The sequence below is a fragment of the Bos javanicus genome, chromosome 24 (genome assembly GCF_032452875.1).
Source record: "Bos javanicus breed banteng chromosome 24, ARS-OSU_banteng_1.0, whole genome shotgun sequence".
Taxonomy (NCBI): Eukaryota; Metazoa; Chordata; class Mammalia; order Artiodactyla; family Bovidae; genus Bos; species Bos javanicus.
In genome coordinates this window covers 49,449,092-49,475,089 of record NC_083891.1, presented here as the reverse complement: position 1 = coordinate 49,475,089, position 25,998 = coordinate 49,449,092, and the positions used below count along the sequence as shown (strand labels likewise).

Below are 25,998 nucleotides of genomic sequence, written 5' to 3'. Positions count from 1 at the left end.
GGTTTGTGCAGCCGCCTTGGGGTGGGGTTGGGGCTTGGAGTTAGGGTTCCTTTAGACTGGAGCCCCAGCAGCTGCAAGCTCTCCTGCTGGGCAGAGTGAAGAAGGGGAACTTGATTATGCTCAGCTTGTCTCACAGACCCAGCTCGGCTGCTCCTGGCTGGAAGCTTTCAGCGTTTTCCTTAACGTTCCCCAAACGCTCTTGGCCCTGAGCCATCAGCACAGTTTGCTATGATTCCACGGCATAACCATACCTGTCCACAAGCAGTTCCCTGCTGCATGGCCAGGCCTGTCTGTGGTCTCAACATCCCTCCCGCTTCTGGTGTTGGGGAGCTATCTTCCATTTCTCAGAGGTCCCAGAATCTCCTGGGCAGTGGGATAGGAAGTCTGGGTGGGAACTAAAGACGGAGCACAAAGCAGTCTTTGTAGAATTGGGACATCGACTGTCTCGGAGCTGGCAGGAACCACGCCTGTTCTGTTCACAGGACAGCAGGCTCTTACACTGGACCAAGGGCTTGCGGTCAGGTCCTGGTTTCCACAGTCTCCACAGAGGCAAAGTCATATTATCCCAGGCCTTTCCTGGTGCACGACTTTACGGTTTTAGGTTGTGTAATTATAGATCTAGAAGAAACTTCCCAGATAATTATGTCAGCTGAGCACTGTCACTTTACACCTGAAGAAACAGGCTCGGACGTGTGGGTGGCTAGCCCAGGTAGGAGCTTGTTAGCCGAGGGGAGTGGCTGCCATGTCTTGCCACCTCCTGTGTTCGGGGACTCTGCCTGCCTCTTACTCGTGTGTGTGTGTGGCCTCTTTGGGAACAAGGCTCAGCACAGTGAGACATATGAATATCAGTTCAGTTCAGTTGCTCAATCGTGTCCGACTCTTTGCGACCCCGTGGACTGCAGCACGCCAGGCCTCCCTGTCCATCACCAACTCCCAGAGCTTACTCAAACTCATGTCCATTGTGTCGGTGATGCCATTCAACCATCTCATCCTCTGTCGTCCCCTTCTCCTCCCGCCTTCAATCTTGCCCAGCATCAGGAATGATATTAAGTGACATGAAGGACTTAAAACATTTAAGAAGTCAATTCCTGTGAGTTTGTTTGGGGTTTTCCTTCTTAGGCCACCAGGTGGCGCTCTCTCCCCAGCTCATCACCCGCCCCCGCCCAGTGGTGTGGAAGGAGGGGAGGCAGACCCCTTCATGGGAAGCAAAAGATAGGCCTGGAGCTGGCTGCTGCTGCTGCTGCTAAGTTGCTTCAGTCATGTCCGACTCTGTGCGACCCCAGAGACGGCAGCCCACCAGGCTCCCCCGTCCCTGGGATTCTCCAGGCAAGAACACTGGAGTGGGCTGCCATTTCCTTCTCCAATGCATGAAAGTGAAAAGTGAAAGTGAAGTCACTCAGTCGTGTCCGACTCCTAGCGATCCCATGGACTGCAGCCCACCAGGCTCCTCCGTCCACGGGATTTACCAGGCAAGGATACTGGAGTGGGGTGCCATTGCCTTCTCCGGAGCTGGTTGAGTGGTTCTTAATTTACTCGTGTGCCTGACTTCCGGAGCTCAGTGGATGACTGGGCCGCATGGTTCTCTACTCCAGTCTTTCTGCCCTATGCCTGGTGTGTTATAAGAACGAGGGATGAGACCTTCCTCACCGCAGGGCTCAGCAGCACATGTGGCCCCCTCCCCGAGAGGGGGTCTCCTGGGAGCTGCAGGGGTGAAGGGACCCTCCGAGGCCTTGCAGCCCCTCCTCAGGGTCTGTAGGACCCAGCCAGGAAAGGAGCTGAGAGCAAGGCCAGGAGCCCTTGGGTTCTAGCCTGGGTGTCAGTGTCAGGCAGGTAGCCTCCCCCTTGGTGTGTCCACCCGTGTGGAGATGAGATAGTCGGGGATCCCCAGGGGCCCCTTCAGAAATAAACGCTGTGCCCACCTCTGGGCCTGACCCCATGCTGGCCGTCGCTGTGCCTGGAGTTCCTGCCGGTGACCTGCCTTCTGGGTTAAAGCCACTAACACAGCAGCCACCAAAAGGCCCGTGTTCAGTACTAAGGGTTAACACCCGAGAAGGGGAAGGCCTACGCTGTTGACTGCCCCTCTCACACAGCCCAGGCCACGTGTGGGTGTGCAGGGAGAGTGGGACACACAGGTCAGCTGGGGAGGGGGCGGGGAGTTGGCACGATCTGGGGAAGCCAGGCCTGAGGGAGGTGCTGGGCCCTGACTCAGGGAGGTCCCAGGGCACACACCCAGCTGGCAGGAGGCAAGCGTGGGCAGGAAGCAGAGGCCATGGAGCCTGCCTATCACTAGCGCTCCCTCGGCTAGTTCCAGACACTGCAGAGTCGGGCCTGTGCTGGGTGTGACCAGCTATGCCTGGGAGGCGGCCCACTCGAGCCCTGCCGGGGCTAGGCCCTTCCTCATGAGGAGGAGCTGGGGGGTGTGGGGGAGATGTGACAGGTAGCTGCACCCCGCCAGACCTCACACACATGCTGACCAACAGGGCATCTGGTGGCCAACCACGAACAGAAATGCTCTGGAAATGACTGTCATCTCCTGAGAGTTAGATTGCTGGTCTTGACTGCAAGCAGAGTGGACACAGATCCCACTTCCTGCTTCCTGCCAGGGTTCTGGGGTCCAGCCCGCAGGAGCAGGGGCCTCTGGGAACAGGGACGGAGGGGCCGAAGTTGGATGGGGACAGCAGGGCTCTGCCTGCTGCCCGCCACCCGGTGCTGCCAGCCTTCGAGGGTCTCGTGCGTGCCCTGGGCTGGGCAGGGCTGGGGAGTCCATGCTGGGGGAGTCTGTGACACGTGCCTCCCTTCTCGGAGCTGCCTGGCCGTCATTGGGAAAACACAGGGCACACAGAGAGGACAAAGAGCTAGAAAGTCGGAGGCATTGCCCTCCTGCTTTTCCAGTTGAGTAAACTGAAGTGATGCAGTCCGGTCCCAAGGTCAAGGGGAGAAAGTTCACTACTCACGATGCCGGTCGCAAAGTTGCTGTTAGCTGTTTCTTGATGCCAGACTGCAGGGAGGGCAGGAGATGAGTTAATACTTTTGTGCCCTTGAGAAGTGACAGGAAGGGGCCACACGCTGACACACAGGCAGGACAGGTCGTCTCCTCCCCTGTCCTCGCAGAGCTGGGGTCCCCGCGGCTGTGGCCCTGTGGCTCCGTGGATCTGACAGCCGGGAGGCCACCACCCCCGCCCCACACAGTCAGCCCGTGCTCGTCGCCTGCACCGTCCACCCCGCGTGGGTCCTCTCCTCCCTGCCCCGTTGCCTGGCCTCTCTGACTCGAGCTTGCTTTTCCCTGTCATTCTGGTAGAGGGAGGGACGATGAGGGAGCCCCGGTGAACACCTCCACCCAGCCCGTGCTGCTGTGGTTCACAGAGTCATCGGAACAAGTTGGCCCTCTTGCTCTGCCTTCAGCAGTGGGCCTTCTGGCTTGGGGCAATCAGAGGCCCCTCGGGAGGGTGCGGGAGCCACTCTCAGGACAGTGACCGGAAGCTGGGAGACTGGAGGGAGATGATGTTTGCAGGAGCCCAGATGCTGGTGATGTGAGGGGTAGGAGGGGGACTGGGCGTTCTGGAACCTTCCCTCCTGCCTTTCCAAGCCTGGCTGCCCTTGTTTCCCTTTCCCCGGCCCTCTGCTGCCCCCTCCTCTCTCTCCCCCATCTACACTGGACGCCCTGTTTTTCTGTCCTTTATTTCTAGCAAGACTGAGGATTGGGGCTACTTGAATGAAGATGGAGAGCTCGGCTTGGCCTACCAAGGCCTAAAGCAAGTTGCCAGGTCAAACGTGTGTCTTTCTTCCCGTGTCTGTTGTTCTGCCTGCTCGTGTCTATGCTTGATTATTTTTCAGCTGGAGGGGATGCAAGGGTACAATTCACAGGGGTAGGGCAGGGAGGAGTGTCAGAGGGAAGCCCCTTGCATCGCCGTCTGTCACTTTATGTGGAGGCTGCTTGTTTGCATCAAGACAATGGCTCTTGATGGCTCACTGGAACCTTGAAAACCACCCGGCCCAGCTCCCTCATTCTGTGGGTGAAGGAACAGACTAATCTGCTTAGCAGGCTCTCAGCTCTCTCCTCCTCCTCCAAGTCGCTTCAGTCGTGTCCAACTCTGCGACCCCATAGACGGTGGCAGCCCACCAGGCTCCCCCGTCCCTGGGATTCTGCAGGAACGAACACTGGAGTGGGCTGCCATTTCCTTCTCCAATGCATGAAAGTGAAAAGTGAAAGTGAAGTCGCTCAGTCGTGTCTGACTCCTAGCGACCCCATGGACTGTAGCCCACCAGGCTCCTCAGCTCTCTAGGATGGTGGAAATTTAATTCTGGGATTCCTGAGTCTGTGCTGCTTCTGTGCTCCATTTTGACCATCCTGCGTGCATATCAGCCCAGAGCCCTGGCTACATCTGTGCTGCTGGCCAAGCTCCAGGCAGCCTGCCCTCCAGCACACGTGATAGTCCCCATCGTGGTAACTGCTTGGAGCTCACCCGGGCTGAGCGGCCCAGCCCCAGTGTGCTGCGGTGTCAGCGTGTCTGGCCTCATGCCTTTGGGGTGAGGACACTGGGGCTTGTAGGGAGTGAGGAGCTTGCTGCCTGCACGGAAGGTCCGGAATGTGGACCTGGTTCCATTTGCTACCAGAGTCTGAATCTGGCCCTTCGGCCATCAGCCCTGGGGGAGCAGCCTAGCACAGGAGATTAGACAAACCTGCTGCTGCTGCTAAGTCACTTCAGTCGTGTCCGACTCTGTGCGACCCCATGGACTGCAGCCTACCAGGCTTCTCCGTCCATGGGATTCTCCAGGCAAGAATACTGGAGTGGGTTGCCATTTCCTTCTCCAATGCATGAAAGTGGAAAGTGAAAGTGAAGTCACTCAGTCGTGTCTGACTCCTAGCGACCCCATGGACTGCAGCCTACGAGGCTCCTCCATCCATGGGATTTTCCGGGCAACAGTACTGGAGTGGGGTGCCATTGCCTTCTCCCAGACAAACCTAGACAGCATAATTAAATAAGCAAAGACATCACTTTGCCAACAAAGGTCTGTGTTAGTCAAAGCTATGGTTTTTCCAGTAGTCATGTATAGATGTGAGAGTTGGACTATAAAGAAAGCTGAGCGCTGAAGAATTGATGCTTTTGAACTGTGGTGTTGGAAAAGACTCTTGAGAGTCCCTTGGACAGCAGGGAGATCAAACCAGTCAATCCTTTAAGAAATCAGTCCTGAATATTCATTGGAAGGCCTGATGCTGAAGCTCCAATATTTTGGCCACCTGACGTGAAGAGCCGACTCATGGGAAAAGACCCTGATGCTGGGAAAGATTAAAGGCAGGAGGAGAAGAGGGTGGCAGAGGATGAGATGGTTGGATGGCATCACCGCCTCAATGGACATGAATTTGGGCAAACTCCAGGAAATAGGGACAGGGAGGACAGGAGGCGCTGTAGAGCACGGGTTCACAAAGAGGCAGACGTGACTTAGCAGCAGAGCAGCAACAGGAGGAGCACAGCCTGACCATCATGTCCCGAGTCTGCTGCCAGCATGTGGCCGGCCGCTCAGGGCTTTAGCACAGCGTCACACATCTGAGACTGCCAACAGTAGAGGGGGCGGAGGTCCTCAGGCTTGTTCCCCAGAAGAGAAAACAGGCTCAGCAAGGTGGGGTGAGGGCCATGCCAGCATCCTTGGCCTGATGCTGAGCCAGGGCTGAGCCAGGAACCTAGGGCCTCGAGCACCATCTTCCGAGTTCTGCCTGCCAAGGACGTCACAGAGGTCCTGGAGCAGCACGAAGAGCCTTTCTTATTGACAAAAGAAAGTTCAGGTTGGCTGGCTCTCGCGGCCACATGTCTCCTGGCTATGGGTTCAAACTTGGCCCCACCTGTGAGCCATGTGACGTCTGGTTCCATTTTCTCACTGGTAGAATGTGGATCAAAATCAGACCTTCCTTCTCAGGTTGTTGTCAGGAATAAATGCAGGTGAAGCACTCTACACACACCTGGCGTGGAGGAAGCACGGAATAAATACTAGCTGTTACTTGTATTATAACGGCTATTTTGGAGTAAGATCAAATTCCTGCCCCATCTAGACGTTTGCTTTATTTTGGGTTGGGAGCGGAAATTGGATGTGCTTTGATATGTAATGAATTTATTAATCGAGTGAAGAAGGCACAGCCCGATGACACATCAGGACACCTGCCCGACCTGCCCTGGGACGTGGCCTCAGACCTGTCTCGGCTTTAGTGGTCTCACCTGCCAGATGAGGTGGCCAGCCTGGGGCTGGGGCAGAGGTTCTCAGACCTTGCACAGAACCCTGGCCGTAAGCTCACTCACAGCACAAAGTGGGAACTGATCGTTTGGGTAGAGTTCCTAGAACCTGAGCGTTCCAGTCTATTTCTCTCATTAAATTTATAGCTTGCTGGTGATTACTTTCAGTTTATCGTAAACCAAGATCAGATGTTATCTAAATATCGTGCGTCCCCTAAAAGTGCTGGCTTAGTTGCCAAGTTATTTTCCACAAAACCCTCATTATTGCTTTCCTTTGGTGATGAGTGAGTGACTCGGTCGTCCCCCCGTCATCCATTCATGTCCCTTTGCTGAGCTGGCCCCCAGAGCCTAGCGTCACCCCCGATGCTGCTGTGGAGCTGACCGGACGTGCGGCTCCGTCCACCTGGGACTTTACAGTGGAGACGTTCCCCTTTCTCTTGCTCCCTCCCGCCTTGGGGCCGTTAGCACCTCCCAGACTGACAGCAGAAATACAGAACCACATGGTACTTCCGGTCAGCATCTTTATCTGCATCCCAGGAAGAGGACGACCCCAGTCGGGAGGTGTTTGATGAAAGTTTCTTTAAATCATTGAGCCCCGGAAGATAGCACCATAGTCACAAAATCAGTAATTAACCTCTTAATGAGGACGCTGCTTCAGAGCCTTCCTTAATTCCTGGCCTTGCAGATGAAATGGGGGTCTCCCAGAATTGCTCCGACTGTCTCCCAAAACTTCTCCCCAACCTTCCCCAGATCTTCTCTAGGTGTTTCTGCCACTTGTCATGACAGCGGTGGATCTTAAACCTCCCCCTGATCATTTGCAATTAGTCTTAGCTTCTGTTTGGACTGTGGAAGAATGTGTATAAAAGGCCAGAGATGAAGTGGCGGGGTGGGGGGGTGGGGTAGGGGAGGAGTTGGTCATAGTGGTTAGGTAAATAAAAAGAATAAAAAAAGAGATCTAATACTTTGCCTTTCTCAAACTTGCAGAGAACCTTCTAAAGGAGAGATATGCAAGTAATACAGTTAGTTCTGTCTACCAGAGTTTTGTCTTAGCGAGGAGATTCTTGTGAACTTCGGGGCAGATATTGACGCTTTTACTGGAAAGATGCTCTAAGAAATGTATTTCTGCTGATCTCTTGACATGGAGACAGTCTCTCAACCCCAGACCACCAGACTGTGCTCAAGAGCGAAGGATGAGGGGATGAGAGTGGTGGCGAGATAGGCCTGAGGTCAGGGGTGCTGTGTTGGACCTTGATTCCCCGTCCTGCAAGAGGAAGGCTGGCCTGCTTGCCTGCCCAGCCCCGAGGGCCCGCTTCCCGCCCCCCGCCCCGTGTCCATCCCCCGTGGGTCTCATGCAATTGCTGCTGCTGCTGTGTCCCTGCTCGGCTGCTCCCCGTCGCATGTCGCTCTGTGGCCCCTGTCTGGGGGCGCAGACTCCAGCCCTGCTGTGTCTGTCCTCCTTCCTCTGGGTGCAGGTTGCTGGAGGCACAGCTGCAGGCCCAGAGCCGCGAGCACGAGGAGGAGGTGGACAATCTCAAGGCCCAGCTGGAGGCCCTGAAGGAGGAGATGGACAGACAGCAGCAGACCTTCTGCCAGACCCTGCTGCTCTCCCCAGAGGCCCAGGTGGAGTTCGGCATCCAGCAGGAGATGTCTCGGCTCACCAACGAGAACCTGGTGAGTCCCCGCGCCACGCGGGGCCCGGCCCTGGGAGGTCACACTCTCAAAGCAAAGGGGACCAGTGGTGGCCTTTCACCAGACAGACAGCGTTCATGTCTTTGGCCCTATGGCAGGAACAGAGAGTCTAGAACTCTCCCGCCAGCAAGAATGCAGAGCTGTTTTGTTTGTCTGTTAACATGTAACTAGCCTCCTGAAAATTTAGCAGCCCTTCTGGAAGAGCTTCCAGGTCATGCAGGTCAGGAATTCTGGCAGGGCCCAGTGAGGCGGCTCATCTCTGCTCCACTGTGGTTGGAGGGGGCCAGAGGATGCAAGGCACCCCCAGTCCCAGGTCTGAGGCCTCAGTTTCCCTCCCGGGGTCTGCTCTCTGCTGTTTCCATGGCAACTGACTTCCAAGAGGATGAGGTGGAGGCCTCTTAAGATCTAGTTCCAGAACTGGCCCAGGGTCACTTCTTCCACCTTCTGTGGACCAGGGCAGCTCTGGGCAGATTGAGTGGTGGGCGGACTCCCCACTCTTGCTCGGAGGGGCAGTGGGGAGAGTGGTCGGTGGCCCTCCTGGCAGACAGTCATCGAATGAGCCTGGGCAAAGGCCAGAGAAATGAGTCTCTGTTCTCAGAGATCTCAGGCGGGTGGGGGAAGCAAGATGGAAAAAAAGAAGAGGAGGAGAAATAAGATGTTGTTTCCAGAAACCCAGTTCTACATGGGAATAACAAGTACTACAGAAAAAGGGTTGTGGGGGAGGCTTGAAATGAGGCAGGAGGCATGAAAGGGATGTTGCCCCTGCCGATGGGCAGAGAGGAGGAGGAGGGAGGAGCCTGGATGTCTTCCGAGGCTCCACAGTCGCGTCGCTGTTGTGTCACAGAGTCCGTAATGGTCACGGAGCTCCCTGCGGGGACGGGGTGACATTAATGCGGTGCCAGGTGCTGGGGCCGTGGCTGCTGGGAGTCTGGCAGCCCCTGAGGGGCCCCAGCCAAGGGCCTGTTTGGCTTCTGGGCCCCAGGTAGCCTTGCTGGCCTTTGGGCTTGTCCAGCAGACGCCTCTCCAAGGCAGTCATGTACCTTCACCCGTCTGTTCCTTCCCCAGGGCACCGCCCAGCCACCTGGGGCCCTGGAGGCTGAGGGTCTCCTGGGTGTTGCCGTGACAACCAGAGGAGGCGAGGCCTAGAGGACTGAGGCTCAGGCAGGGCGCCAGGCAGCCTGAGCAGGGAGGAGACTGCCATCTAAACTGAGAGAACACTCTGACCCATCCCCTGCTTTGTGGGTCCAGACTGGGAAGCAGCGGGGGTGGGAGGTGAGGGAGCTCCTACTGGAGCGGGAGCCTGGCCTCCTCATTGGCGGCCTGATTCGCCGGGTGCCAGGACCACCACCCCACCCCCCTCCGCCCCTCCCTCCAGGGTGGGATTAGATGTGTTCTAATCACACTGCTGAAATGCAGTACTTGGATGCAATCTCAAAAACAACAGAATGATCTCTGTTCGTTTCCAAGGCAAACCATTCAATATCACAGTAATCCAAGTCTATGCCCCAACCAGTAACGCTGAAGAAGCTGAAGTTGAACTGTTCTATGAAGACCTACAAGACCTTTTAGAACTAACACCCAAAAAAGATGTCCTTTTCATTATAGGGGACTGGAATGCAAAAGTAGGAAGTCAAGAAACACCTGGAGTAACAGGCAAATTTGGCCTTGGATTATGGAATGAAGCAGGGCAAAGACTAATAGAGTTTTGCCAAGAAAATGCACTGGTCATAACAAACACCCTCTTCCAACAACACAAGAGAAGACTCTACACATGGACATCACCAGATGGTCAACACCGAAATCAGACTGATTATATTCTTTGCAGCCAAAGATGGAGAAGCTCTATACAGTCAACAAGCCTTGACCCGAAAGCCTTCCTCAGCGATCAATGCAAAGAAATAGAGGAAAACAACAGGATGGGAAAGAGTAGACATCTCTTCAAGAATGTTAGAGATACCAAGGGAACATTTCATGCAAAGATGGGCTCGATAAAGGACAGAAATGGTATGGACCTAACAAAAGCAGAAGATATTAAGAAGAAGTGGCAAGAATACACAGAAGAACTGTACAAAAAAGATCTTCACGACCCAAATAATCACGATGGTGTGATCACTCACCTAGAGCCAGACATCCTGGAATGTGAAGTCAAGTGGGCCTTAGGAAGCATCACTACGAACAAAGCTAGCGGAGGTGATGGAATCCAGTTGAGCTATTTCAAATCCTTAAAGATTATGCTGTGAAAGTGCTGCACTCAATATGCCAGCAAGTTTGGAAAACTCAGCAGTGGCCACAGGACTGGAAAAGGTCAGTTTTCATTCCAATCCCAAAGGAAGGCAATGCCAAGGAATGCTCAAACTACCGCACAGTTGCACTCATCTCACACGCTAGTAAAGTAATGCTAAAAATTCTCCAAGCCAGGCTTCAGCAATACGTGAACTATGAAATTCCAGCTGTTCAAGCTGGTTTTAGAAAAGGCAGAGGAACCAGAGATCAAATTGCCAACATCCACTGGATCATCGAAAAAGCAAGAGAGTTCCAGAAAAACATCTATTTCTGCTTTATTGACTATGCCAAAGCCTTTGACTGTGCGGATCACAATAAACTGTGGAAAATTCTCAAAGAGATGGGAATACCAGACCACCTGACCTGCCTCTTGAGAAATTTGTATGCAGGTCAGGAAGCAACAGTTAGAACTGGACATGGAATAACAGACTGGTTCCAAATAGGAAAAGGAGTACGTCAAGGCTGTATATTGTCACCCTGTTTATTTAACTTATATGCAGAGTACATCATGGGAAATGCTGGGCTGGAAGAGGCACAAGCTGGAATCAAGATTGCCGGGAGAAATATCAATAACCTCAGATATGCAGATGACACCACCCTTATGGCAGAAAGTGAAGAAGAACTAAAAAGCCTCTTGATGAAGGTGAAAGAGGAGAGTGAAAAAGTTGGCTAAAATCTCAGCATTCAGAAAACGAAGATCATGGCATCTGGTCCCATCACTTCATGGGAAATAGATGGGGAAACAGTGGAAACAGTGTCAGACTTTGTTTTTTGGGGCTCCAAAATCACTGCAGATGGTGACTGCAGCCATGAAATTAAAAGACACTTACTCCTTGGAAGAAAAGTTATGACCAACCTAGATAGCATATAGAAAAGCAGAGATATTACTTTGCCAACAAAGGTTTGTCTAGTCAAGGCTGTGGTTTATCCAGTGGTCATGTATGGATGTTAGAGTTGGACTGTGAAGAAAGCTGAACACCGAAGAATTGATGTTTTTGAACTGTGGTGTTGGAGAAGACTCTTGAGAGTCCCTTGGACTGCAAGGAGATCCAACCAGTCCATTCTGAAGGAGATCAGCCCTGGGATTTCTTTGGAAGGAATGATGCTAAAGCTGAAACTCCAGTACTTTGGCCACCTCATGTGAAGAGTTGAGTCATTGGAAAAGACTCTGATGCTGGGAGGAATTGGGGGCAGGAGGAGAAGGGGATGACAGAGGATGAGATGGCTGGATGGCATCACTGACTCGATGGACGTGAGTCTGAGTGAACTCTGGGAGTTGGTGATGGACAGGGAGGCCTGGCGTGCTGCGATTCACAGGGTCACAAAGAGTCGGACACGACTGAGCGACTGAACTGAACTGAACTGAATCACACTGCTTCCTTCTGCTTTTAGGACCTTAAAGAGTTAGTTGAGAAGCTGGAGAAGAACGAGAGGAAGCTCAAAAAGCAACTGAAGATTTACATGAAGAAGGTCCAGGACCTGGAAGGTAGGGTGTGAGTGCGGTGTGAGTAGGTGTGTGTGTGTTCTGAGGCACAGGTGTGCTCAGCCCCCCTCAGGGAGGGGCCTGCCTGCCCACCCGCCCCCCCGCCCCACCACCACACGTCACTTGCTCCACCTGCTGCTGCCCCCGCCCAGCACAGACACGTGACGGACTCACGCAGACCCTAGGAGCTCGCCCAGTCTCATTTTGCTGGTATCTTCACCCACAAACACAAACTGAGCAGGTGTTCGTGTGCTGACTCCAAGCTGTGTGGAAAGGGGACATTGCCTCATGGACCTGTCTTGGAAGGGCTAAAAGCTGGAATGCAAAACTTTCTGGTTCGAAAGATCGCTCTGTAACATGAAGCCAGAAACCACGGGGGCCCCCCTCCGTGCTCTAGTAGTCAGGGAGAGAGGCCAGTTCCCTGGGTAAACGTCCCACCTGGCATCTGGCCCAGAGAGGTAAGGCAGAGACTTCAGTGGATCTTCCAGAAACCCCCAGAATGTCCTTTCTCTGACTCCCTGCTGTAGGTCTGATCATATCACTCTCCATCCCTCTTTGCACATCCCGCCTTCCTGGGAACCCTCCTCGGTCCCCTCACCATCTGGGATGCAACCCCCCTCTCCCACTCCTTCCTCCTGAGCTCAGGAGTCACGTGCTCAGGCTCCAGTCCCCTCTTTCACTCCTAACACCACGTGCCTGCCAGGCACGTTCCCATCACAGGGGTCAGTTTGTTAATCACCCGTTGACGTCCACCTGCTGCTCTTAGATGAGGCTCTAGGAAGGCAGGACCGTGTCCTGTTTAGCCTTGAGCTGTCGCCCCTCATACCCCACGTGCCCCTCCCCGTCTTTGGATTTTTCTTTTCTGTTCCTAGACTTCTCAATCTCCCGGTCACTCAGATTTTTTCTTCTCTCCCTTCCTCCTCCTTCCCTTCACCCTCCCTCTTCCCTTCTCTTCCCTCCTCCCCTCCCCCCTTCTCATCTCTGGGGGAAGGGGGAGAAGCAGCCCCCAGCAGAATGGTTGTACATCCTGCGCCTGCATCCTTCCTAAGTTCTCTCTGGTCCACAGCCCGCCCTCTGCCATTCTGGGTGTTTCCCGGCCCCTCTCCTGAGTGGATCCGGCGCCCAGTGCTCAGGTCTCCTTGTCACACGTGTGACCCAGACTGCAGGGTAGACCATGTATGGAGTGTGGGAGCCCAGCGAACCCAGAACCCTGGGGCCCAGACCCTGGCCCAAATCCTGCCCACCCAGGATGCCTGGCTCCCAGGCCTGAGCTGGAGATCTCTCAGTTCATGCTCCGTCCCTCTGCCCTGCTCAGCTGCCCAAGCCTTGGCCCAGAGCGAGAGGAAGCGGCACGAGCTCAACAGGCAGGTCACCGTGCAGCGGAAGGAGAAGGACTTCCAAGGCATGCTGGAGTACCACAAGGAGGACGAGGCCCTGCTCATTCGGAATCTGGTGACAGGTCAGCCCCGCCTCCCGTCCGCCTCCTGCACAACCCACACCTCACTGACACCCCCACCCACTTTCACCCGCCCCCTCGAGCTGCTGCGTTTCTGACGAGCTCCCAGGTGAGGCTGATGCTGAGGTTAGTGTGTGGGCTGCCCCCAGAGTGTGTCTGGGGGGTCACCTACAGGGCTCTTGGGAGCTGCTTTCCTCGCCACCCTGGGCCTGGTTTGCCAGTTGTACCAGCTCTGACCCCTCTGGTCTCACACCCCCACCTGGCTTCAACAGCCTGACGTCCTGCTCTGCGCCCAGCCCACGTCAGCAGCCGCCTGCAGGGCCAGCAGGGAGAGCCTGGGCCAGAACCAAGGGGTCTTTGGAGGCCTGGTTCTCTGGCCCCCGAGCTGCTAGCTCCCTTCTCTGGTGCCTGAGTTCTCCCGTCTGTAAGACTTGAAATATGACAGAGGTCAAAGTGCTGTGTTGAATTGTTCGAGTGTGAGGAACTCAAAAGAGACGGAAGAACGGAGCGTGATTTCAGCCCGGCACAGGTTTTGGTTCAGCTCTTCATTTGGGGTGTTTTTAGTAGCTGAGTATTTTGCTGTTTTTATAAAGGTTAATTTCCCCTACCACCCCTACAATTGCCTGACAACTAAATGTGACGTAAGTTCACCTTAAACAGGCTGTGTCTTGTTCAAATGCCGTTAGGAAAGAACCTTTAATCTCCGATGAATGAAACTCAGGGCTCACAGCATCAGAGTAAAACAGGGTGGAGGGAGTAACACTGGCTGCTGTGCCAGCTGACGGGCAGCTCCCCACGCTCATCGCTCAGGTGGCTCTAGGCTTCCACAGAGCACTTGGCCACCTTCCCTCTAAACGACTTCCCACATGAACTGGGGGAGGATTTCACTGACGGCAGCTCAGGTGCCCAGCACTGGCTGTTCTGTGGATGATGACGAAAAGTAGAGCCATGGTCCCCACCCCCAAGACGCTGCCATTTAGCTGCTGCAGGATCCCAAATCACAGTGGAAAGTTCCAAGGCAGGAGAAGCTATTTGCAGTCTGCATAGGGGTCAGGCTCAAAGCCAAAAGGTTTAGAAGTCTGGGTCTTAAAAAAAAGGCACATTTTTTTTTTCTGGAAAAATGTTATTGGTTTTCTAATTAGAGTCAAGGGCCAGTCTGCAGTCATCTGTTAAGCCTATGAGATGCCCAAACGTTAACCAGGCATCAGAGTATTATGGCCTGTAGGTGTACATTTGAGGTCAAGTACCCCCTGGAGATGCTGGCAGCCCATGCCGAGCCCCGACCCCGGACTCCCTGGTGGAAGATCTGAGGATGTTGCCCCTTCCTTCCCCCAGCCCACCTGCTGGTGGAGGGGAGGTGGCCTCCCTCATTGCTTTGAGGGGCTCGTGGGACCTGGATGAGGTGGAGGTTGGGGGTGGAGGTAACAGGGATATGGGGTGAGGGTCGGGGCCGCAGTCAGCGTGCTTGGGATCTGAGGCCCGGGGCCTTGTGCCTGGGCCTCGTGCTTGCCTTTCCACCTTGCCGGTCCCTGGTTCTTTCCTCCTCCTCCTCCTCCTCTGGGCCCTTCCAGCACCCCTTGCTCTCAGCCTGGTCTGTGCCTCCCTGAACCTCGTCTGGAATGGCAAGCAGTCTGACAGCTTCTCCCTGGTCTTCCGAGGGCTTTGGCAGGAAAGGGCCAAGAGGCCAAGCAGGAGTCTGTGGTTCAGGGGGAGGCTCACCAGTCCCTTCTGGTCCTGCCGGGGCACACAGCCCAGGAGGCAAGGGGAAGGTGGGGCAGCAGCTTCTCCTGACCACACCCCGGTTAGCGCTGGCCACGAGGGAGGTTGGTGAAATGGCTGTCAAGCAGCGAGGCGGTGGCTGGAGCCAGTCAGGGCCTGCTTGAGCTGCCGCTTCTGGCAAAGTGTGGGCAGCTGCCGCCATGAGGTTGCTGAACGGAAGACCAGATGGGCTAGAGGTTGCTCTGGCTCACCCAGCCCCTGGCCTGCGGGCTCTGTCTTTGGGACCAGGCCTTGCCTTCTTGCTGCTGAGGAGCCCACTGTGTCCACAGCAGGAAGTGCTGGTGCAGAAGCCTAGGGGGTCCTTGCCCCGGTCCCCTGATCAGGGAGCCTGTTCCTGCCTTCAGCCAGTCTCTGGCCGTGGGCCCCTTCTTGGCAAGGACTGTGGCCTGTGTGTAAACTTGGGCAGGGAGCCCCCCACCCCACCCCCTGCCCCTGGGGATTCTCTTCCTCTGTGTTGTAAGGACAAGGTGTGACAAGCCTATTTTAAACAATTAGGAATTTGTTTGTTGTTTTTTAACGCGTTTCTGAAATACTGGTAGACAGGGTCCAAAGGAATGTGTGTATCCAGGGCATCTTCTCTCCTACTCCTCTGCCAGCCCCCCACCCCCACCCCGAGGAGCTTCAGGAACCTGGGGAGACTGTTTGTATGGCGGGCCAGGATTCTTACAACCCTGAGCATCAAGCAGCGTCTGCTGTTGAGCTAATCGTTGCTGTCTGTTGTTGGCAGAGTTGAAACCGCAGGTGCTGGCGGGCGCAGTGCCCTGCCTCCCAGCCTACATCCTCTACATGTGCCTCCGGCACGCGGACTACGTGAACGACGACCTCAAGGTGCACTCCCTGCTGACCTCCACCATCAACGGCATCAAGAAGGTCCTTAAGGTCAGTGTCCAGGCCCCAGGTGCTGGTCTCGTGGGGAGCTGGATGAACACAGCAGCTCACTGTCACCTCAGTTCAAGTTCCTCAGAATCTCCAGCTCTGGAGGGAAATGCCGCCTGATCTCTGGACAAACAGGACCCCCAGGATGTTTTGCTGCATGCTCCCCAGCACCCGCGTGCTGGACCCCAGACAGTTAAGAACCTGCCAGGCCATCTTGCCCAGTGGTCAGGGCAGAGCCCAGGCCTGCTGGAGTCAGGCTCATCTGTCTCCCTTGGCTTCGTTGTAGGAAGACTTCCTGTTTGCTCCGGACCTTGGGGTCCAGCTTTATCTAGAACTCACCCTTTCATGGTTGGTCCTCCCATGCTCTGCCTTCAGCCCAGTGACCTAGTACTATACAGCCCGGTTGCACCCCAGTTTTCTCCAGTGTGACTCCCAAGTGGCCCTAGACCCCAGCCACTCCCCGCTGGATGTGCACCACTGATCAGGGGCCTCCAGGCAAGGTCGTGCGTCCTCTCTGGGGCTAGAGGAGCAGGAAGGCAGCCTCGCGGGGAGGGCTTTCTTCCGTGTGCCCGTGAATAGTAAGGGTCTGCTTGTCGCCAGGCCTGGCTGGGGCCTCCTGGGTGAGAGAAGGCAAGGTGGATGCGTCAGGACAGATGGGAACTACCTCTTCATACCCAGGCACATCTTCTTCTTTTCACAGAAGCACAATGAGGACTTTGAGATGACGTCGTTCTGGTTGTCCAACACCTGCCGCCTCCTGCACTGCTTGAAGCAGTACAGCGGGGACGAGGTGAGTGTGAGATGAGCCCAGGCCCCTGGAGGGCACGGACGCCACCGAGGTGCCCCATGTTCTTCAGCAGTTAGGTCCTCGTTTCCTTGGTGCAGCAAAGCGTGTTCCACCTCAGAGCACCTCAGACCCCAGGTCAGAACAGGGGCAGGGCGGAGAGGTGTCGGTCCTGAAGCCATCTCTGTTTTGTCCACATGTCGTCCTGAGCTGTTTCGTGTGCCCTGAGGAGAGGGTGTGTGGTCTCTGGGACCTCTGACTCTGTTCACTGAACCAGGAATAAGGCAGGCCTCGATGACCCTGAGGGCCCCTGGAATGAATGGGAAGATTTGTGGGGAAATGTTTGCATAACCCGTCCATCATCTGAGAGCTCCCCAGGAATCTCCCTGAAAACCCCGTGACCTTAATTTTCTGAAGCAGCCCTAGAAGGGCCCCATTTCTGGGAACGTGGCAGAAAGCTCAGTGGTCTGGCGGATCAGGCTGTCTCCGAAGCCAACCTGTTAGTTTGTCTGTTCCAAGACAGAGATGGTCTAAGAGAAGAGGCGGGGTGTAACTGAACTGCAGATGTGCAAACTGACCCTGAAACCCAGCTTCGTGCTTCTCATCAAATTCAGTCCCTTCATCTGAGGCCCCGACTCATCCCGTCACTTAATGTTCTGCTCTGGAGCTCTAGGGTCCAGCTTTTTCTAGAACTCACCATTCCCACTGTTGATCCTTGAAAAACCTTCTCCCATGCTTTGCCTTCAGCCCAGTGACCTAGTAACATAAAGCTCGGTCTCACCTCCATTTCTCTGATGAGACTTCCAACTTGTGCCCAGATGCCGCTCACACCTAATGCCCTGCAGGCCTTCTCAGCTTGCTTCCTCCCTTTCCTTTCACAGTCTCAGTCCCTACACTCCCCACAGGGTAACTCAGTGAGGTGCAACAAAAAGCTTTGTTCCATCTTTTGTGCCAGAATAAATTTTCACAGACTGTTCTCTCTGGGATAATAGAAGAACATGCCGTGCCAGGCAGTCTCACCACCCTCGGAATGGGACTTGACTCCCATATCTATCCTAGAATCTGAACTTCATTTCATCACCTGTTGTTATTATGAAAGGGAGTGGGTTAATGTTAAAGAAATAGTGTGTTTATTATTGGAAGAAATGGGGCTCATTTCAAACCAGATATTCTCTATTCCCTAACCCTAACATTATACACAAGCTTTTACTTTAAGCAGAAAACTGTATTTAAGGTTATCTCCCTGAAAGTCACCACTTGACCTAATGCTGTCTGTACTCTGCAGGGAACATTATATAGGGCTCAGGAGGACCAAGAATTCTGTTACGTTGGGCTACTCTTTCCTGTGCTTATATTCCCAGGGACAAGTCTTGAATCACAGTGTAACCAGATCTGCATAGCTTAGACAACAATTATCTTGTTATCCCCTCTTCTGCCTGCTTTGTTTTCTTTAAGAATTGCTTTGTGACCTGACATAGTATGAGAGGTATTGCTAGAGACAGTCACCCTTTTGAAATCATTGACTTTTCGGCTGCTCTTGATTGCTTTTGGCCTGAATACAGAGATATTGTTCACATGAGTTCTTCTGATATTAGCAGCTTTCTCAACTTGAATATTACTTCATCTAGTTAACAGGAAAGCTCATAAGACATGGTGCTATAACTGTGGAATCATCTTGGTTCATCCATTAATTCTGATACTCAATGATAGGCTCTACATAAAATTTCTTATTGTAAAAACATACACTCCGAGCCAGGTACTTCTTCAGGGACTTGTGTATAGTCCTAATATTTTAGGGTAACCTGGCATATTGGGACAAGAACTGGGTTAAGATGCAGGAAGCATGGATCCCTCTTTTCTGGGACCTGCTGCCAACCTGCACTTTGCTGCCTCAGGGAGACTTCAGGGATTTGGACCAAATGATCACAGACTTTTGACTAAGCAGTTTTCCGAGTCCTCTGTCATGCTAAGTTTTGACTCTGCCTTCAAATTTAAGAGCCATCCTTGAGAACTGGAAGAACTGACAGGGTCTTATAGGACCTCACCTGAGCAGACAGAACCTGAGCGGTCTCCCCACAGTAGGATACCTCGGAAGTGACTGGAGGCCTGGAGGTCTTCCTGTGCCTGGCACTCAGCACAGCACCCGTCTCCCTCTGCAGGGCTTCATGACTCAGAACACTGCAAAGCAGAATGAGCACTGTCTTAAGAACTTTGACCTCACTGAATACCGCCAGGTGCTGAGCGATCTTTCCATTCAGATCTACCAGCAGCTCATTAAAATCGCCGAGGGCCTCTTGCAGCCTATGATAGGTAAGCTGGCACTGGAGATCTCCAGCGCTCATTGTGGAGTCTGATGTGAGGGTAAGCACTCCCTCCATTTAAGGAACCGGCTATCTTAGGACAGCCCTCAGAAAGCCCAGGCTCTTCCCAGAAAAGGCAACAAAGGAGGTGTATGCCGTCTACTCAAAAAGAGTCATGAAACTTTCAACACCAGCCCATCAAAGCTGCTTGAGTTGTGAGACTATAGATCATTTTCCCTCTATCTCCTTTTTCTGTAATGTACTGTATTATTTTTTCCCCAAACTAATTTCCATAGGTACTAAATATAAATTCAGAAAATGTAAATGCATACACAGTGACAAGATATAATACTCTTGCCCATGTATATGCTTTATTCATGGAAAAGGGAAAGAATTAAGTATGTTCATATAAATGAACACAGTAGTAAACACTCATGCAATAAATATTTATTGAACATTCTGTCCAAAGCAGGACACTTGGGCACTTGACATGATACCAGAATTGAAAAATAAGAGCAGTTATTTTTTTATGTTAAAAGTAACACACATGTGCATCACTCACTGTGCTCCTTAAAGGCTGGGGAGGTTCTGAAGCACGTGGACAGTGTTTTCCCCAAGTTCTGACAGCATAAGTTGGTTGTAAGTGAATGCCAAGTAGGACAGGGTCCCACATGCCATCCAGAAATATATCCCTTGGGGTAAGATTCATTCCAAATCCTTCTTCTTGTCTGAGAATCTTCTTAGGAGGAGCTAGTTTATTCCCACCAGACATAGGGAGAACTGGGGATATTTCATGACTCAGACAAGGTGATAGTTAATTGCATCAGTTCTAGAATTGGACAGACCTGGGTTCAAAGCCTGGCCCTGCCACTTCCTGGTAGGGCAACCTTGGACAAATTATTTAATGCTTCAGTTTCCTCACTAGGAAATGGGTTGTTGGAAGATTAAAAGGAACACTGAATGTAAAGCACCTGACATGTAATTAAGTTCTGTGCATTAACTATGACAGACCAACTCACCTAAGATTTACATGGTCAGAGAGTGATGGAGAAGAGCTGTTTGAACAATTGTTGGATGATCTCAGAGTCCAGGCCCACACCCACGTTGCTCAATTCTCAAATTTTGGTCGCTCAGCACAGAAGCCAGTACAGAATTGAGTTGGTTTTACCTTTTACCTATGTCCCATCACCAATAAATTTAAGCGAAGATTTAGTCCACAGGTTTAGCTCAAGATTTCTATGTGGAAAACTTAACTCGGTTGTAGAGATCAACCTATTAGAAATCGCATGCCAAATGCTCTAAGTTCCTGAGAGTCAGCTCTGGGCAGGATCATGGCCAAAGCCTTCTGTGATTCAAGTGACCCCGAAGCTGATCTAATTTGGGAACATCCGTTGCTCTAATCGTGCTTTACTTTCAGTGTCGGCCATGTTGGAGAACGAGAGCATTCAGGGTCTGTCTGGGGTGAAGCCCACGGGCTACCGGAAGCGCACCTCCAGCATGCCAGAAGGAGACAACTCGTACTGCCTGGAAGCCATCATCCGCCAGATGAACTCCTTCCACACGGTTATGTGCGACCAAGGCCTGGACCCCGAGATCATCCTGCAGGTGTTCAGACAGCTCTTCTACATGATCAACGCGGTGACGCTCAACAACCTGCTTCTGCGGAAGGACGTCTGCTCCTGGAGCACAGGCATGCAGCTCAGGTAGGCGAGCGCACCCCAGCCCACCCCCAGGGGAGGGGACACCCCACATGCCAGCTCCACTCACACACGGGGGACATTTGTCTCTGAAAATGACAGCCAAATCCAAGTGGCCGTCCTTGTCACAGGCAGTGTGTGACTCAGATCCATCACTTTTTTATTTGTTGATGAAAGTCATCACATACCGAGGAGGCTGCTGCTGCTAATTTGCATCAGTCGTGTCCGACTCTGTGATACCCCATAGACAGCAGCCCACCAGGCTCCCCTGTCCCTGGGATTCTCCAGGCAAGAACACTGGAGTGGGGTGCCACTGCCTTCTCCAATGCGTGAAAGTGAAGCCGCTCAGTCGTGTCCGACTCTTAGCGACCCCATGGACTACAGCCTACCAGGCTCCTCCGTCCATGGGATTTGACAGGCAAGAGTACTGGAGTGGGGTGCCATTGCCTTCTCCACCGAGGAGGTGAGCTTGGTAAACAAATCAGTTCAAAGCTCAAATATTTGCAGACTTTATAAAGGTTGTAAATATGATTTGGCTAGGTTGGAGAGAAAAATCAATGATTTAAGAGGCATGATGGCTCACCGGAGTACAAATATGTTTGCGAATGTTAAATGTAAGTTGTTTTAACTCAGTATAGTTAATGCCTCTTTTCTTCATTAACTTAGTACAGACACTTTAGGCACTTCATCTTGGCTTGGTTTTAAGCACCCACTCATTCCGCAAACAGTTACTGAGTGCCACATACTTGTCACGCTCTTGCCCACATAAGAGAATCAAGAGGAGGAGAGTGATAACACTAGTGGTAGCTGGGCTGCAGAAGAAAGCCATGAGGTGAGCTCGTCCCAGTGAAGCAGGAGGACAGGCATCACAGGGTGCACTCTTCCTGTGTCTAAGGTACAACATTAGTCAGCTGGAGGAATGGCTTCGGGGAAGAAACCTGCACCAGAGCGGAGCTGTTGAGACCATGGAACCCCTGATTCAGGCTGCCCAGCTCCTGCAGTTAAAGAAGAAAAGCCCCGAGGATGCTGAGGCCATCTGCTCCCTGTGCACCGCCCTCAGCACCCAGCAGGTACGGTCACTGTCAGCCAAAGGGACTCAGGGCCAGGCCAGCTTCCGTTCCAAGTCAAAGGTTGTTTTCAAAGCACTCTGGGCCTTTTTCTGCCCTGGTGATACAGTCCTAAAAGTTCAGTCTATTGGTTGTTCCTGCATGAACCAAAGATACTTTGGTCTGCCAGTAACCCTCTGGTCTTTCTTATTTACTTAGAAAGATCAGGTAGTCAAACCCACAAAGCATCAAGCTTAAGCACAAAGGTTTTTAAACACTTACAGAGAGTTCTGGAATGTCTCTCACCACAAAATTTAAATTTCTTTCAGAAATTGGGAGTAGCATCTGTCTTTTGGCGTTAAATTGTTTCCTTTACAACTATAATTCCATTACATTTGTATTTTCACTTAGACTTCATATGTGTTATTTTGTTTTTTTATATTTTTTTATTTAGCTGCACCAGACCTTAGTTTCAGCATGCAGGATCTTCAATTTTTTTAAGTGGTGACACGAGGGATCTTTAGTTGTGGCGTTCCAACTCCTATTTGCAGCATGTGGGAAGTACTAGTTTCCTGACCAAGGCTAGAACCCAGGCTCCCTGCATTGGGAGTGTAGAGTCTTAGTCACTGGACCACCAGGAAAGTCCCTACATTATTTTAAATAAAGTCAGTAAGCATCTGACTTTAAATTTTCTTTCCTTTTCCCCCTAGAAGTTGCATTTATACTGGGTCTCAGTTGCAGAGATAGTTTGTTGTTGCCATTCAGTCGCTAAGTCACGTCCGACTCTTTGCGACCATATGGACTGCAGCACACCAGGCTCCTCTGTCCTCTACTGTCTCCCAGAGTTTGCTCAAGTTCATGTCCATTGACTAGGTGATGCTATCTAACTATTTCATCCTCTACCACCCCCTCTTCTTTTGCCTTCAAGAAGTACTACATCTGTCAAAAGATAAATCCTGTCACATAGGTGACCTTGCCCTCCATCATGAATGTGCCTGTTTAGAAATGGGCCCACCACAGGGTGGGGGTGCAAAATGAGACCAGCATGAAGAAATCGGGATTTTCCATATTAAATCATGCACCTTCTCTCTGCCCAGCACCTAAAGAACAACAGAATCCAAATTCACTATTGCAAGTAAACATACATTTCCTTACCACCTCCATTAGATACTCAGAGATGAAATACCAAGCTCTTAAGAAAGCTGCTTCCTTCTATACATGTTTACTGAAAGTTCTGAAACTTAAAATTTTGCTTTCATAAGTTTATTCCTAGACTGTACCAGGTACCGCTCTGCCACTGGGCAGGCCACTTCCCCCACACAAAGAAGTACCTTCTGTTTAGATAGGAGAAAAACCTGCTCTTTAGTAAGTGATTTTGGGGGGTGGTGAGAGATAGGAAAGTGCTGTTAAGACCTTTGTTATAAAAGGTAAGATACCCAGAACTCTTTTAATGAAACCTTTAAGTGGCTAGTAGATAAGGCGCTGAAGACTTCAGGCCAACAGTTTCCTAAAATCCTCATTAATTCATAAGTCATAGAGCATGGGGGAGGGTTGGGCAGATATATAGGAGAAAGGAGTCAGTAAGAGAGCTCAGATCTCCCAGGCAGAGCTTTGGGACCCTAATTTACTAAACGTGGATGCCTCAGTGTCAGTCCAGCTGCTCCTGAATTGTGGGTCTTGCCCACAGAGAAGTGTTCTCTGGTGCCAATATCATATATTCTTTAAGGTTCAAAAGTGATTTTAGGTTCATTTAGCTCTGTGCTAAACTTTTGTTTTTATTCCAACAGATTGTCAAAATTTTGAACCTTTATACCCCTCTGAATGAATTTGAAGAACGGGTGACAGTGGCTTTTATACGAACAATCCAGGTGAGTTTTAAAATAGTAATCAATTTTATAAGTCCTAGGATAAAACATGGAGAAGGCAATGGCACCCCACTCCAGTACTCTTGCCTGGAGAATCCCATGGATGGAGGAGCCTGGTAGGCTGCAGTCCATGGGGTCACTAAGGGTTGGACACAACTGAGCGACTTCCCTTTCACTTTTCACTTTCCTGCATTGGAGAAGGAAATGGCAACCCACTCCAGTGTTCTTGCTTGGAGAATCCCAGGGACGGGGGAGCCTGTTGGGCTGCGGTATATGGGGTTGCACAGAGTCGGACACAACTGAAGCGACTTAGCAGCTTAGCAGAGGATAAAACAAATAAAAAAATTGGTAGTTTAGAGTTAACCTAGTTTCTCTTTATTAGTAAAATACTGCTTCCATTATAGTCTAGAGGACCTTACATTCTTAGGTTTTCTCTTTTGGTAAATAACCTACCATATATACAAGGAGACTGAACTTTAATAATCTTCGCCTCTTGGATTTTACATTGTTTAAGTATTATTTCATTGACCATTGTGTGTGTGTGTTAAGTCACTCAGTCATGTCTGACTGTTTGTGACCCCATGGACTGTAGCCTGCCAGGCTTCTCTGTCCATGGGATTCTCCAGGCAAGAATACTGGAGTGGGTTGTCATTCCCTTCTCCAAGGGACCTTCCCAACCCTGGGATCAAACCTGGGTCTTCTGCATTGTAGGTAGATTCTTAACCATCTGAGCCACTATGGAAGCCCCAGTTTACCACTAGCTAGTTGCTAAACTATAACACAAAGTGGAATTAGAAAGTAAGCAAAATGTCAACCCTACCCATAAATGAAACTAAGAAATACTGTTGTTTTGTTTTGAATGTTTATTTGGCTTCGTTGGGTCTTAGTTGCGGCCTGCAGGACCTTTGTTGTGTCATTCAGGATCTTTCCTTGCAGCTCATGAACTCTTTGGTTTCGGTTTGTGGGCTTAGTTGCTCTGTGGCGTGTGGGATCTTAGTTCCCTGACCAGGGATCAAACCTGCATCCCCAGCATTGCAATGCAGACTCTTAACCGTTGGACCACCCAGCAAGTCCTAAGAAATACTGCTTTAAGGAAAAAAAAAAAAGAGCTCTTAAATCTTGACTCTTACAATATATAAGAGACAATATTTACCCTTAGGAACATTCTTGAAAGCAAGCATATTAAGGGAAATGATTACTTAAATCTGTCTTAAGAGTTTGTGAATGTTTACCTAAAGATGAGCTTCCTAAGCTGAGCCCTCAGTGATCTGTGCTGAGTGCCTAATCTTCATGTGTGACTGTAGCTGACAGCATCTAAAGGATGAGTCACATCAAGATTAGTCCAAAAATGGCGAACACTCCTCCCATCAGTACAGGTGGGGAGCACCCTGAGGAGACACAATACTTTTTCAAACTTTTAAACTGTCTCTTCAGCTGGCGAAGTAACTGTCAGTCCGAATCAAGGATAAAAAGAAATGGGAGAAAGTGATCAGAGAAGGAGGCAGGAAAAGCAGAAAAGAATAAATTACCTTGAGCATCATGTATAAGTAGAGAAGAGAGGCTGAAGGTCAGGGGAGGATGCCAGTCAGATGGAAGCTTGTTCTGTTAAGGGCAGAGGGGGAAATCCAGTGGTTTGTTAAAGATTTGGGTCAGAGAGAACCAGGCAGAGAGTCACCTCTATGGATGTTGTATCGTCAGCTGCTGAAATGACTGATGGCAGAAGCCACTGAGTTCTCTGACATGCCACTATTTTTATGGAGAGCTGAGAATTTACACAAAGCAGAGGGCATATTTCTTAGACAGTCTTTTTTTTGCTTTTAGATATCTGAGACACATTAGAGGGAGAGCTCTAACTGCTTATAAATTGGCACTGTATACGAGAAGACAGTTCAGGCCAAAGGTCAAAGAATATGAGCCAAATCACACTTGGGGTTTAAGGTAGTAGGAAAAAGGCAGTGGAAGTTGGTCAGATAGTCTCTGGAGACATATACAGTGAGATTCTGAGTCATCCTTAGCAGTCAATTCTCGAGTCCATCAATTCTGTCAAAAAAATGTTGTGTGCGTGTGTGTGTCTGTGTCTGTTTGCCAGCTAGGGTTTTGGTTTTGTTTCTTCCTACACAGTGCTCAGAGGAAAGGCTGGGACGGTTCATGCCATCCTCCTGTACTTGAACCTTATGTAGGATAAATACAAGTTGCTTTTGCAAACCATTTGCTAGGACAAAATATGCTGATGTGTAAGAATGATTCCTGTGAAATGACTACCTTGTGAATTTTAAATAAATACATATATACCCTTTGCTCCTGAATTGTAGTATAGGTATTATTTTCTTTTTTGTCCCATTTTTATACTCTCCTTTAAATCCTTTACAATTTCTTCAAACCTTTTAAAGTGCAGAGCCTACTGCTAACTCTAAGGTGGAGAATTTAAAGGGTCTTAAGTGCTATGAAAAAATTTTAAGAGCCTGTTGCCATTTTACATTTATGCACATTTTCTCATGCTGTGCGATGGCTTTGTA

At 51.2% G+C, this 25,998-nt stretch overlaps 1 protein-coding gene and 1 long non-coding RNA gene across 6 annotated transcripts in view; one reads left to right on the top strand and one right to left on the bottom strand.

The window, feature by feature from the left end:
- Positions 1–25,998, top strand: part of MYO5B (myosin VB) — a 335,372-nt gene that overhangs the window by 303,372 nt on the left and 6,002 nt on the right. For 3 of the 5 annotated variants that reach the window (XM_061400147.1, XM_061400148.1, XM_061400146.1), the window contains exons 30-38: positions 7,697–7,895; positions 11,589–11,682; positions 12,995–13,138; positions 15,642–15,793; positions 16,491–16,580; positions 18,734–18,884; positions 20,292–20,577; positions 21,467–21,641; positions 23,405–23,485. In XM_061400147.1, coding sequence (XP_061256131.1) covers positions 7,697–7,895; positions 11,589–11,682; positions 12,995–13,138; positions 15,642–15,793; positions 16,491–16,580; positions 18,734–18,884; positions 20,292–20,577; positions 21,467–21,641; positions 23,405–23,485 — 1,372 coding nt within the window. Of the gene's footprint in view, positions 1–3,686; positions 3,765–7,696; positions 7,896–11,588; positions 11,683–12,994; positions 13,139–15,641; positions 15,794–16,490; positions 16,581–18,733; positions 18,885–20,291; positions 20,578–21,466; positions 21,642–23,404; positions 23,486–25,998 lie in introns of all 5 variants that reach the window. The other 2 variants (XM_061400145.1, XM_061400144.1) reach the window with 1 other exon arrangement.
- Positions 13,802–20,321, bottom strand: LOC133237736 (uncharacterized). Its single transcript, XR_009733318.1, has 3 exons — positions 19,894–20,321; positions 18,620–18,752; positions 13,802–16,884 (listed from the first exon to the last, which is right to left on the bottom strand). It is a non-coding gene; the product is annotated as an uncharacterized LOC133237736 (long non-coding RNA).